This window comes from Rhipicephalus microplus, chromosome 10 (genome assembly GCF_043290135.1).
Source record: "Rhipicephalus microplus isolate Deutch F79 chromosome 10, USDA_Rmic, whole genome shotgun sequence".
Taxonomy (NCBI): domain Eukaryota; kingdom Metazoa; phylum Arthropoda; class Arachnida; order Ixodida; family Ixodidae; genus Rhipicephalus; species Rhipicephalus microplus.
The window spans coordinates 41,986,108-42,001,204 of NC_134709.1; the positions used below are offsets into that span (position 1 = coordinate 41,986,108).

At 42.5% G+C, this 15,097-nt stretch overlaps 1 protein-coding gene across 4 annotated transcripts in view; it reads right to left on the reverse strand.

The window, feature by feature from the left end:
- Positions 1-2,423: 2,423 nt before the first annotated feature.
- Cpes (Ceramide phosphoethanolamine synthase) overlaps positions 2,424-15,097 on the reverse strand; it is a 91,704-nt gene continuing 79,030 nt past the window's right edge. For all 4 annotated transcript variants that reach the window (XM_075875549.1, XM_075875550.1, XM_037431709.2 and 1 more), the window contains 4 exons: positions 11,683-11,837; positions 8,922-9,044; positions 7,224-7,304; positions 2,424-5,685 (listed from right to left, as the gene is read on the reverse strand). In XM_075875549.1, the coding sequence (XP_075731664.1) occupies positions 5,665-5,685; positions 7,224-7,304; positions 8,922-9,044; positions 11,683-11,837 (380 nt within the window). In that variant the 3' untranslated portion in view covers positions 2,424-5,664. The remainder of the gene's footprint in view (positions 5,686-7,223; positions 7,305-8,921; positions 9,045-11,682; positions 11,838-15,097) is intronic.

The window sequence follows — 15,097 nt, forward strand, 5'->3', positions numbered from 1 at the left end:
GTACCAAGGTAGCAACGTCTTAGATAACTAATGTACGGCACTTGGTACCAAAGTAGAACCTACTTTAAAGCATAATGTACCTTACTAATTCACGACTTATTTGCGCAAACACGTACACGGACACAAGGAAAAGAGGCAAACAACACGGGCGCAACACGTTGCGAGGTCTGATGCGCAAAGAAGTCATGAATGAGTACCAACTCGCCCAACTTTCAGTACTGTTGGTACCTTACTAGGTGTGCAGACAAAAGTTCCCAAGTGGTAGTCTGAATGTATTTCTGTGTCATAGTTTAAATAGCACACAAAAGTATTTTACTCCTGCAAAAATAGGCGTGTTGGCTGAAGTATTGGGGACCTAATTCTCCATATATCTGCATTCCAAACAGTCGAATTAAAAATGTACAGTATTCCGAATTGAAATGGGACAGTTTAGGGCTAAGTAACGCTTATGCTTTCGTTGCCACCATTTTCACTTTGGGTCATAGTGGCGAAATTTAGACTTGATTGTGGCAATCGGAGCCAACAATATTTTTTAGAGACCAGATTCGTCACGACATGACGCGGTTTTAGAAGTTTCACACAAATTCGTGAGTGCTATACATCATATACATCGTGCTTTTCTAACAGAATGCTACACTGTACAGTCGGCACCTCCTATTATTGCTATGGTTGCCGTCAACAGCACCACGGGAACTTATGTTGGTAATGATTCAAGGGCATCACCTGTATTATCTGGTGCATTACTGTTATCTGCAGACAACTGATGCAACCTCAGCAATGCACCCACATTATATTTCTTGATTGAAAATCTCCTTGATCTAGCAGTTAACCAGACAAAGAAAATTTACAATTTTGTCGCGATTTTCCGCTCTGCTTTGCAGCAAATGTGATGTGCTGAGAGGATCAAGCATATTGGGAACAAGCAACACAAGCTCCGTGACAAATACGCTGCCAATTTCACCAACAAGTTATCTTGCAAAGACACAAAACAGGGACCGCTTCGCCAAAAGTAATGGCCCTTTGATAGGACAGACTTCTGACTCACAAGACATCGATAATCTAGCATAACGTTGGGTTATATATAGGGTGAATGAGCAAGTTTGTTTAACAACAAGACAATTACAGGACGTGCTGAATACACGAAGGCAATAATAATAAGTGCTGCTTGATCCAGAGATTAGCCTTGATGCAGTTACAGCCTTCTATGTTGCTATAAGTTATAAATAAGAAAGTGTTGAAGACTAGTTAGTCCTGAGCTTGCATTTCATAATACATTTGATTTCGAGTGTCATATTCAATTTGCACACAGTAACGAAAGAATTTACCCATGAATCCAAGTGCTTTAAATGTGGAAGTATTGCTAAGTATCATGCAAGCGAATGCAATGTACAGGGAGGACAGAACAAACCAGGAACAAGTGGATCAATCTTTGCGACATGCCAGATACTGTTGTCGGCAACAATGCTATGGAAATGCAGAGTTTACAGCTTTTTGTGTGTTGTCATCGCATTGAGTACTGTGCGACGTGGATAATTGAGGAACTGAGCCATGCTTGTTAGAAGATGCGCCGTCGACCCCATTTCGGGTAAAAACTGCGAACTTTGCACAGCGCATTTCAGGTTCCCCAACGACGAGAACAGATGCACCAGGCGTCCTTGAAACAAGATTGGTTTTGCAACTAGCTGGATGGCACATGGAAGTCATTCTTGTAGCTCTACTTACAGCAAGGGCAGAGCTGCAGATATATATTTCGGGGTTGTATGGGAAGAGGTTGAATCTTTGTATGTTTGTTTTATGTGCAGGCTGTGTATACCTACAAGGTATAAAAACTTCAGAGGTTGTCTGGGCATAAGTAGTCGAGTGATGACAGAAGGGCAGTAGCTCACGCTATTAATTACAGCATTGCCAAACAAGGTTTAGACTCCACAAGAAGCGTGCAAGCCAAAATGATTCTCACATTACTCTTACTGGACAAGAACGGAAGAGCTCATTTTAGTCAGTCTTAACTGGTTTGTATATTTTAAACGTCTATGTGATCGCCGTTAAGTATGCTTCCCGATGCTCTTCGCAACACGGCTCTCGGAACGCGGGACACCCACTTCTGTGCTCCCTTTAACACCGGTCAGCTCTGTAAATGCAGCACATTAGCCGTGCTGCCAACAAGTGCTGTAGTCCAGTGTGACAACACGGAAGCTAAGTGTCGACGTGCTATCATTAATGTTGTCTTCCACAGTACATATGAACAGTATGGGGCTGTAAAGCTTTCTGAGTGGACTAGAGTTTTCCACGATAGCTTGGCAAATAGTACTACGCAAATGTCCTACGATGTACTGCACAGATAGTACTACACAGATGGCAGACATCCTACAATGTCGGGTTGCCAAGATAACAAAAACTTCAATAAAGGTACGATGACAATCGGGAAATCACAGGCACCTTTAATACATGAATAAATTTCATCAATGCAGGCTGCTTGTCGCACGATATGTGATACCGAACTTTTATTCCAAACTTTTGCGTTGAAAAGCTAATCAACTTTGTTTTTAATTACATGGCAAAGACAATGATTTTATCTAAAGGCTGTTGAAGTCGAAACACAATTCATCGCATAATTTTTCACTTTGCAGTGACCTTGTGAGCGAATTTGACATGCTTTCTGCTTGTGCTTTCAATCCTTTATGCCAGTAATTTTCGTAGAAAGGCCTTCCAAATGTGGTTTCGAGAGACAGCGTTCCAAAAACGCTGGATCCAGGCATTATATGAATCACAGTACCCAATAAAATATGAAAATGACATATTATCAAGGATGATAGAAAACATTGGCCACACAGTTCAACATACGAACTACAGTTGCATTTCGTGACACATCTTAGCTCATTTTTAGCCTTAATTTGATTGCTTTTATATATCCCTAAATAAATGCTCTTCATCAAAAAAAAAAAAAGCTCATAGAGCACACGAAAAGAAGCTCATGATATGTCAATGGCTAATTGACAATGATTTGTCAATTCAGTCATGATATGGCTGCACTACTCTGCAGAAAAATATAACTAGACAGAGAGAACCAATAGCAAGCGGCAGTAATTTCCACTTGCTTCAAATGTGTAGACATAGAGTTATGAAGTGCACAATGCAATATTGCATTGATGATGCTAAGTCGGTGACTACGCGTAAGTCGGTGAACACGCATACGCGTATGGGCTCTTATCAGCTATCTAATGTCCTCGTGTTGCAAGTGCGGTGCTTCATGGCTTTTGAGTAAACATCTTTTAGACAAGAGCATGTTTATACAGTGAATACACAACATTATGCTCTTTGTCATACTTGCTGAAAGACAAGTGAGCAAGCCAGAACATTTCTTTGATTTGTATAGGTCGAAAACATGGCTACCAATTTTAAATTTAAGCAGTCTCTGTCAAGCGATGCACTAACAATGGAGACAAAATTCCAAGATTTTACTTCCATTTCCTGTTGATGAAACGCAAAAAATCTTCGTATTTACATTTTAACAGCATAAGCAGTTGTGCTGCCTATCCAAAAAGAAATGATTCTATACAAATATATATCGACCACTGCCTAAACTTTTGTCGACTGCTAGACCATAAAACACCTCCTGAATAGACACCCTTATCTATTGCCTTTCGTCATTGGTACATTCGAAATGGTTATCTTCCACAGTGACATTTGCGATACACATTTTCTGTCGTGCACTCTATTTATTGTCGATACCAAACTGCGAACAATGAATGACCGCTTCAATTTCTGGATTGCTTCTTTAAAAAAGTGCCACCGAACGATACAAAATGGTAGTGCTGTGTGCACTCGCAATAGAAAAATAAATCTTTATTTATAAATAACTACAAAATGTCCATTTACTCTTTTACTTACAAATAACTTCTCTAGCCTACTTTGATCCGTTCACTCAAAAAAGAAGCAGTCAGTTTGCTGCATGTTGTTAGAACAGTACACGTTCATTGTCAAAGAAAAGGCAACGTTTGTTCAAAACATCACCTGTGCACGTATGAAAAAACAGCACATATGAAAAAAGGGGATGCACATAAACTGCACGCTCATCACACATGCCCTCATTCAAGGGGCCTAACAACTATAAATATAAATTTCTTTGTATCTACGCACGTTGTATACGTAGCATTCTACTTTGATGACGATTTACACAATATCACAATGAACACTTATCTACGATAACTGCATAGTCTTTGTGTTGCGAGGCTTTTGTTAGATTGTGGCTGTGCTACCTTCATCCCTTCTCCACTAACTAGGTGACAAAAAACTGCGCTGTTTCAAATGGACTAGAAGTAACGAGACAGATACAATGCTGTGCGGGAGGCTGCAGCCCTTAAATTTTAGCCGCTGCTGTAGCTCGACTCGCCAAGCGAGACATGCCACACGAATCTAAAGTAATATGATCTCTCATCGATTCTCGAGTATTGTTAAAGCTCTTTACCATATCTCGCACGTTCACTAGGTACCCTAAGGGGTACCTTATGGCTGCAACAGGACCAGGTACGTGAAAACATTTGCAGAGAAACCTTGGCACGGGGTTTTCGGCACGTTTCCCCAGATATAAGCGACACCACCGGTTCAGATATGTATCCTCCCCCCAACTGTCAGGGGGGGGGGGGGGGGGGCTGGTACTATCAAGCCCTACGTGCCTAAGGCACAAATCATAAGCACCGCTACGATACTGAACCAACAATGGACTAAAGCACAAGAATGTTGTCGCGTCGTTAAAATATGTCTGAAACAGTGCCACGAGGATCGTGAGGCGGTTCTGGGTTTAAGTGCGAAAACAAGGCCTGCTCTAATGCAGAGCTTGCGGTCGCTCTGCTAGTAAACTGAAGTACCACCTCACGAACCTCGACAGCAAGGGTCCCAATATTAGCGCATTCGCAGTAAAAAAAAAAAAAAGGCAAGTTTGCAGCGTAAACAAAAACATAAAATTCACGACGTCCCTTTGTTTAAGATTGCTTCGTGTTGGAGCACTCAGTTCTGGTAAAGGAGCTTTTAGTCTTGTAGTTTTTTTTTTGTTTCAGCCTCTTCCTCTCCTTTTAAAGTACCAGAGATATGAGCAAAGACGTCAACGCGGTAGCTTTAGGGTGCAAACTATAAAGTCGGGAAAGTTAGAATGTTATGTGGTCGGAATGTTACGCTACCTGAAAAGCAGAGCAGAACAGCGTTCAGAACAGAGCAGAGATACAAAGTTATAAAGTATGAGACAACTATCATGCGAACTAGTCCCAACGCCCCTGCTATGATCGCTTATGTGAGACAGTGGCATTGAGTTAGATGAACAGAAGATTAGACACAACGATGAAAGAAGAAGTTCCGTGCCACATGGTGGAGCAGAGCTTCGCATTAAGGTGAGTCGTCGAAATGTCGCTCCCGATGTTCGGGCTTGCAGTCAATGCGTCCGAGAGCGACACCAAGCTAACACTGCTTCTTGCAGCATAGAAAAAATAAGCACCACTGAAGAAAAAGAATGAAGAAAGGTGTGGAAAGCGTTCGAGAGAAAGGGGGGTGGGGGCCATGACCACTGCGTCGAGTCTTGTCCTATCGCAAACGTGTTGTGGAACGCGTCTAGTGAATGGTGACTAGGCCTTCATATTGAACTGCCTCTCCTCTTCCATGCACCCACATGCTTTTTCATAATAGGTAGCTCTGGACCTGCAAAGAAATAGATTGATTGATTGATTGATTGATTGAACCAAGTAGTGGGCATCCGAGTTTCCTACACATGATGTCTATGCAGTGTACAAAATGAAGCATGCAAGCTAGTTCAGAAACAAAGATTAATATTGTAAGTGAAAGAATAAAGATCAGATATAACCCTCTGCAAGACATATTACAAGTGACTCTCTGTGAATGTATCAAATCTACACAATTTATCGCCAATGTTCTGGAAACCAAATTTAAAGCAAGTGGTGGCATTAAAACAAATTTTAGCACATTTCAGAGCAATTAATCATAATTACAGTATGAATAATGATTTAGCTTATTGTATAATCGGTCATGCAATATCTCTTCATAACTTCAATTCAGTGACTAACTCAAGCTACATGAGCTAGTTATCTGCTTGCAGCAAACATTCCCAAAATGATAAAGTATCTTGAAACTCCTGCCGAAACACCCCACATGCAAGACCTCATTAAACACGGTACCACTTTCCCCCAGGCGACCGTCCTTAGCAAGACATTTCAACCAGAAGTGATGCAGAGGATTGCCATTTTTTTGTGCAGTTTGGTAATTAGAACTCGCAAACATATTCAGTGGCAGCAAACAAGATCTGTAACCCTCGACTTGCCGCCTCATTCAATGCAGCAGGCTTGAAACGCGTGTGTGCATTTGTGCTGCCTTGGCACCGCCTAAAGCAGCGCGTTCAAAACGTGTTAGTGCTGCATTGAATGTGTTGGGAAGTCAAGTCAAGGATGCATTTTTCGACTACGGCGGTCAGAGAGATGACACCAAGCAGTGTGGTGGCACCTCTCTCGCACCTTTGTTTGCTAGCGCTGAATATGTTTTCGGGTGATGTAAAGGAACCTGAGGCCACAAGAACACTCAATTAACTCAGTGTTCACAGACTCTTCCTTTCCAACAGTGTACAAAATCAAGTCATGTCCTTAGATGAGGATGCACTGTTGCTAAAAGATAGAAATTAAAGAGAACTAACAGACAGTGCTGTCAAGGAAAGTACGGGGGATGTTATTAGTACTAAATGTAATATACATGAGAAGAAAGAAAAGTGGGCTAAAAGATAACTTGCCACCGCCAGAGACCGAACCTGCAACTTTCGAATAATGCATCCAACGCTCTACCACTGAGCTACGGTGGTGGTCATCCCCCCATCCACTTTATAGGGTAAATATGCACATTTTAGCGTGGGAGTGTCAGTCGGAACCTCCTATTGCCATTACGGCGAATGTGGAACACTCGTTTTGCCTGTTGACGTCACATAGCACGTGATCTTACTGCGGATTATTGGTCAGCTCGACGGCTGACCAGCGATTCCTCGCATACTACCTGAAGGCATCAAGTCTGCCAGAATGAAACCCTCGCAGTGAAGTGATTCATAGCAAAGGTCTCGTGCCAAAGAAAGCGAACTTTATGCAACAGTAATGATGGATGCGTGCATGAATAATGCATTGGTCATTACGCCACAATTGCTTAGTCACCCGGAGATTTTTTTTTTTTTTAATCCTACTTACAGTCCTTAAATGAAATTCGGTGAACACCACCAGAGTCCCGAGCACTGCAAATCCAACATATTGAATCCACAACAGGAACTCCTGAAATGCATACACAATAGTTAACAATAACATTATTGACTTTCCATTCAGAATTAATGCACAGTTGAGACTCGTCATAATAAATGTGCCTTCGAACTACCAAAACTTTTGTGGTACCTAAGTCTTTGATAAGCATGATACAATATTTGAATAATAGTGGGAGAATCATCCTCGTGAATATGATGGCACAACCAATCTTATAAGCTGGAGTGGTAAATGCTCTTGTAAATATAACCTCCCGAAAAATGAGAGCTTCTTTAAACGAACAACTGATGGAGGTTCTGGGTACTGATCCCCATATCTCTCGCACATATCCCCTTTAATCATTAATTATGACCAAGTGTCTGACAATGTGCCAGATTTGCACAACCTAATTCTCAGGCACTCAATATTAAATTCCAAGACAGAAAATGAAGTATTATACTCTTGTGTGCGAGTATTTGAAATGAATTTTAATTATAGTACTATATAGTTAGTAAATAATTATCCTGCAGTCATACACTTTGGATTCTCACGTAAAAGGAATGAAATCATGGGCTCAAAATGCATGCACAATTTGTTTTTGAGTTGTGTTTATCAAACATGTAGTGCCTTCATCAAAATGGTCGGCTGCAGTCATGTGCAGCTCATTGTGGTCAATGAACGACACAGTGTTTAAACTGGAGGCTCAATTGATCATAAGCACAATGCTTTATGGTCTTTCTAAGCCACTGTAGACCAAATAACTGGCAAAAATAAGTTGCTTCTACATCTGTGGAACCTACCCCAACTCTTGGGAGGCCACTGCTGCTGAACACAACAGTTCTGCCCGATTTCTACACTTTTCCCATATAGCAAAAGCTTCTCTACATATCGTACACGGTGCTTTAAATAATAGATGCAGGCATATGTTGATCGGAGTGCCTTACAAGCGGAAAATTCGTGCATGGTGCATCACCCCAAGGCCGTGTTGAAAAAAGTTTATCTTTCTACTTTTATCTACATTTAACTAGATAAATAAATAACAAGCCGGTGGTGACACACTAGAGTGACAAAAAACTACACATGGCATCATGACATAGCTTTTTCGCAGCCTGTAAGACACCGAAAGGATCAAAAATTTCATATAGGAGGAAACCTTGGATGTCGGTGCATAAGAGGGTGCATCATAAAGCTGTCATGTACTCCAGTCGTGGCATGACAATATTTATTTTTTTTTTCTTCGTAACAGTTGAAACACTCTCACATTCATTCACGGTGACTGAAATCCCGTCATAACGAACCCGGATATAGCGCATTATCTGTTATAAAAGGCACTGTCGTAAGTACAGTGCGACAAATATATGTTTATAACAAGTTTTCGGATATAAGGAAGCATTTTTATGGCAGGTGTGACTATTGTAACGAGCTTTCAATTACAGCTGATCACACAAATGGTGCATGGCACTTCTTTGGTGACATAGTATTCGCGAGCAGGTGCACGACAAACACACCGCACACAATCTCTGAATCCTGAGCCCGGGGTATGTTATATAAAATTTGACAATTCTCATCAACTGAATAATCTCAAATGAGATAGGGGGCCACGAAATAAGCCATACCACTGGTCGTTTCTTTCGTTACATATGCGACACTCACCCACATACGATTGATGAAGATTGCAAAGAGGAACATTTGCATCAGCGCGTGAGCATTGGCGATGCGCCAGAACCACATAATGATCCACATCATGGAAGACCGAAGCACCTCTGTTTGAGCAGCCTGCAAACCAAAAAAAAAAAACAGAACAAAAAAAAAAAGGTGGCAGAAGTCATTTTTATCTCTCTCTCTCTCTCTCTCTCTGGTAACAGCTATCAGAGCTAATACAAGTTAGATGCTCAACACATGACACAGGTAGTGTCTGATAAGAGTGAAAAGTTCCGATGGGAGAAGTTGCTGCAACACAGGGTATTCTGGTAGCATTAGCAAGGAGGAATGCAGATGAAAAAAGAAAAAATGACCACTTGAGGAGTTTACACAGCTCACAAACTAATGAACATAGCAGCTATTGTCCTTAGCAACAGACGCTATGACTGTCCCCCTCCATGAAAGCCCCTTGAGAAACTATTCTCAAAAGCTCACTACAGGGCGAAAAGATCACATTTAGCATGCACTGGTTGACTGACCGGCCGGTTAGCAAGCACCAGAAAAGAGAGTAAGCCATAGCTCACAATTATGGCACTAAATGAGTATGAGAACTCTCCTTCAAAAATCGCGTTGGCAATCCTGAACAGTGCCAAATATCCTACCCCTACTGTCGTATTTGTTCTTTTTATAAATTCTGGTTGGTTTACAAAGCAGCTGCACAAGCTTTTCCGATCATGAATTCAACAAAATGTCACTACCGTGGATAGGGGACAAGGGAGCACTACCAGATTTCCTCGCTGCAAATTGCTGGCGAGAGTGGGGTGGAGATTCTAGTACGCCTTCATCAATGTCTCTAACTGGCTCAAAATGCAAGCATGGTAAATATCGACAATGCAGGAATCTTTGATCATATAGCACAGCTTCTCAGGCATGGTTGAGTACAGCGTTGGAAGTTTAATTTACTGACACAGTCAAAATGGTGGAGCGAAAAGCGCTTTACTCAACTACTCGCTTGAAACAGAAGAGAGAGGTGGCCAATTTAAGATATACTGTTTAGTAAGCATTGCTTCAAATGCGCACCTATGTCGTAGTTTGACGTGCTCAACAAGTTGAATTTTTTTGTCTCTTTAAACACATATCCAGTGTTCTAATATAAATTACATAAAAGAACAGCACCCTTGCCAATCGACTGTAATGTTAACGGGAAAAAAATACGACAGTACCCATCATATTCAGCCTTGCTTTGATGTCATGACTTCTCGAGCTCATTTTTTTTGGTTACCCCTTCACCCCGACCAGGTGCTGCAGTCATGAGTTGCATCATGCATGATTGACAGGGACTATACCAAACAAAGACTGGAATTCAGGTAAAGTAGGAAGCCCCAAAGTTTTTTTTTTTAAGACTTCTCATCAATTCAAAACACACTCAGCTGTTTCAAGGCCACCAACATTCCCAGGAGGCCTCCTTCCTAAAGAGTGACTAGGCATGTGTGGCACTGCATGCAGTTTTAATGACCTGATAGGAATCGGTGTACTCTGCTTTCCATGATTAACTAAATCATTAGCAGTAAGGAAAGAGCACCACAAGGTTTCTTTTTCCTACATAAAAAGGCTTAGATCTCATTATCAAGGCTCCAAGTCAACACGGATAATTTACTTACATGCGTCAAGGCATAACTTACCTGTGAATCACTCTGAAAGAAGGAACAGTTTACTTTAATCAATAACGTTAGTCACACAGTGCAATCAAAAGAGATCATTTCGGCCGCACCATGTTCAGAATGCCACCGATTTCTGGTAATACATGTTTTCTCAGCCTCAAGACAATGCAATCTTCATATAAGGTGGTGTGAGGATGCTGCAGAGAACATCACCAAGAAATCCATGTCGACTTCGTGCTCACCTAAGTTAGGATGAGCATCAGCTAGTTGAAAGGCACAAAAGAATTTTTAGATGTAGTTAGGGCTTTTCACAGCTCTTTCAGTTCGATACAAGGTTCAGAATACTGAACGTGACCATCTTCACATGTCTTTTGTGCATGTATGTTATGCCTGAAAAGTTCATACAAACTTACAAAATGGCTCAATGATGGCTGGTAGATTTTCATCACAGTGCACACACGCGAACACAAAAGAAGCAAGAAGGAACCTACAACACAAGCGTTAAAAGCACCGCTTGCGTCGTGAAGGCAGGCACATGTGGCTCATGGTCTGCATGTGCCTGTCTTCATTCCATACTTATTGTGAGGCACTCCATGCAATAATCATGTGCTAAAGTATAATCGAACAACAAGAACTCTCTATTTCAGAATAGGTGTCTGTACTTCCGTCATAATAAAGATCGGTATCTAGGTTTCTCAAGTTCTGAGGTCAAATTTTTTTTCAGATTTTCAGAAATGACCCGTGTATGTGATTGGGAAGGGAACATTTCTTCAAGATGGCAACGTTGGCTGACATTTTGCTCAAACTTCTCTCCCCCCTCCCCCCCCCCCCCCCCCGTCCGCAACCTAGGCCTTCTCTAATGCCCCAGCCATGGTATGAAAATTTTTTCACAATTGTGGCCTGCAAGGTAAGGTGAGCTCGGGACAACTGTTCTATGCGCAAAAACTGTCTCTACAGTGCAGATTCTTCGGCAATTCACCTCCTGTACACATCCAATAGCACGCTTCATTCACTAACATTTCCAGATATAAAAGGATGAAGACATGCCAGAACTTCTGAGATGGTTGGTAATACTATAACTGACCGTTGAACCCCACGAGTGAGCTACGCACCTCTTTCCTTGAGCCAGGCGTCTCGAGTAATATATGATATTCGTTGATGTAGCGGTCCCAGAAGAAGCAACTGATGGCCATCTGAGTGCCAAAACAGAGCACCACAACCATTATCTTCTTAGCCGGATGCTGAACCACCGAGAAAGATGAACCACCTGTAGAGTGGGCATATATCGAGTAAGTATGGAAACAATCTTTCTTCATTTAAGAGGTCTGCAGTTCACATTTCGACAAAAATACAACACCGGCCGCAGGACTGAAGAAAGACATAACAACATACCTAGGCCCGGGCATATTAGTAGCTGCTGTGTTCATTGGAGAGACTATTGCTATATACATAGCTGAAATGCATTAGAGAAATATTAAACCTATGAGAGATCATTGAAATCATTGTTTATATGCAGATGTGATGCCTGCAACTTTTATGCAAGACCTTTTATAACCGGTACTTTAATAGTCAGTGCCAGCATTCTGTTTTTCTTTTTAGAAGATTCAGTCAGCTGGCCCAAGTTAGACTCATTGTTCTCTTCCATGATCGCTTGACACCTGCGGTACTTTTATGACTGGAACATATGTCATAAAATGTGAAGCTAAAAAGGAATACTTGGCTGAAAAATTAGATCTGCAAATTATGTTTTCATACAATGAAAAGAAAAACAGTAATATCGCATTAAGAAATTGGCACTCAATATCGAATTTTTTCCCTTCTACTCAATTACTGAATTCAAGTGAATTAAACTGAAACATTGAAAACGGAATGAATAAGGAATGGGCAGCTATACCAGCTTTAACTACCCTCACTATCTAGCTTACGCCTCTTCATATCTGGACAATTTTTCAGCACTGTCAACAAGAAAACAGTATACATTTTAAAGGACATTAATGACAACAGCCTACAAAGTATTGGCAACATTCACCTCACAAAAATGCGCTAAATATTCGACCGCAGCAACCAGCATCTTGAAATTTACGTCGTATCACTGACATTGGGCCAAATGGTTGCGGTTTTTGTAGAAGTTTGAAAAACAAAACGCGTATTGTAGCCTTCACTTGAAATTTAGTCACGATCCTTTAAGGAATGCTAAAGAGAAAAACGATTGTTCTCATATTTGGAGAATACTCTTCCAACATACTAAATTCACCAAGTTTAAATTGAGAAGACATTTGGTAAGTGACAAAGTGCTCAGAAAGAACATGTTGGGTGGCGACGTCACCTTAAAATTCTCGCAACTAAAGCGAATAAATCACGGTTTTCAGGCGCCTACTAGGTGCTATGCAGTTTAGAATTAGTAAAGTTAAGTGTACTGTCCTCTGAGGGGGCCATAGACTGAACAATCTAAGTTTCAGAAAAATTCGCAGAGCTAATGAAGCCAGAGTACGAAAAATGCACCTTGAAATACGTGACGTCAGGCACTAAAATTTCAGCGCGAGATTTAGAGATAAACCTTTATCTTTGATTTCCTTCTTCATTAAGAACCTATTGTGATGAAATTCACCAGATTAGAGTTCTCCAAGTATGATTTATCGAACTAAATCAATTCACCATTTCACTTTAGTTGCCCAAAACAATGGGTAAGGTGCATGATAGTGGAGAGCCTCGGAATTTGACCACCTGAGGTTCTTAACACGCAATGAAATTTACCTAGTGAATTACATAAGTGAATTCAATTTTTTTATATATCCCCCCCCCCCCCCACCTTTTTTTCGCGCACCCGTCGAAGCACAATCAGCACTCGACCGCGAATCGCAGACACAAATCTTGTACCCTATGCAAAACCTGCAAACCTATGCAAACCTATGAAACGCCTATGCAAAATACCGCGATAATGTAATGATCGACGCGGGAATCGACCAGAACCAAACGCGGCGATGAGCGATCCTCTGTTCGATTGCGGCTGCTACGCTGCAACTTAGGCCCAGCCTTGCATCACGAAGAATACTGGAAGACTTCGGGCGTGAACGACCACAAACGACCGCAAGCTGTCTTTCCAGTAAGGCAAGCCTGTATAGTGGCAGAGTAAAGGGCTCAGGTGATGCGGGGGCGGAGTCAAAAGTATGTGTTCATATCTTTAGACACCCAGCTCGACAAGAAAAACAAAATTAACAATGTCTTCCCCAAAACACCCTAATGGGATGCAATACAGCAGCGTTGCGCACGGACGCGATCGGCATTTTTTAATCGTGCATCGTCGGTATCGTTGGTCTTCCGCTGCTGACGCTTGCGTTCGGCTCCCTGGCTCGCGCCTCGTCGGTGTTGCAGGTAGGTGCAACGTCGCCATTCGCAAACGCGATCGGCTCCGCTAACCCTCGTAACGCCGGTGACGGCCGGGTTAGGCCAAATCGCTTCGGCGCATTATTCGGCGGGCTTTCCGGTGTCCTCTCCATCGCTGATAAACGAGCCGAAAGAACGTTCACTCGATGTGCGCTCGAAAGTTGCGAGCGGTGGAGAGGGTGAAACGAGAGAGATGTGACACGCATCGAGCGCACGGCAGGCGAGGGAGAGAGTGACGTCATCGCGCACTGCGAGTTGAAGTCGTTACCTACATGGCAGCGCGTTGGCACGGAGACACGGACGGACAGTGTTACACAGGCTAGTCAAAGAGCTGATTCGCATATAAAAAGAAAGTGACGGCACGTCTTAATTCAGGCAGGAATAATAGCCAGAACTACTACTTTTACACCAGAGCTTGCGAGAACCACGCGCACCGGCTATCAAGAGATGGCGCCACGTGTCGCGCAGTAGCGGTGCGCGTGTACCATCAGCACTCTTAAAAAGGGCCAGCCTGCGTGCTGCCCGGGAGAGAGGTGCCTTGGCTGCCACGAAAGACGGAGGCTGTCACCCGCGCTGGTTGATTGCTGCTTCCCGGAATCATGATCGCTTCGTAGCCGTCTCGTCCCTGGGCCGACCCTGCTATATACCATGTTAAGTTAAATAAATGTTTGTTCTGATGTGAAGCCTCCGTGGTCCTCGCTTTAACTACAGACGGGACGCAGCAAGCCCGATACCCACAGTTGGCGTTCCACATTGGGCGCCATATGTGGGGTTCACATCTACTCCAAACAGCAGGCGCTCGAGATGTAACGATGATACGCTGGCACTAAAACGCAAACTGACAAGAACGAACTCCACGAAAAACCCAATCGCCAGTGCCGCTAACCTTGACCCCTGCGGACCACACACCCCACGGCAGTTCACCGGCAACTGGCCTGTTCCCGTTCAGCAGCAGAGCCGGAAATTTTTTTCGGGAAGAGGGGGGGGGGGGGGTTAACCGTACTTTACGTATAAAAAAGGAAAAGTAGACAACCACTACTTTGTAGCACGAAGCCACAAAAATTCCACATGGATTTCTCAGAAAAAAAAAAAAAAAAAAAGCTTCTCACCTGCCGGAATATTCGTCCTAAACCCCGGACTAGC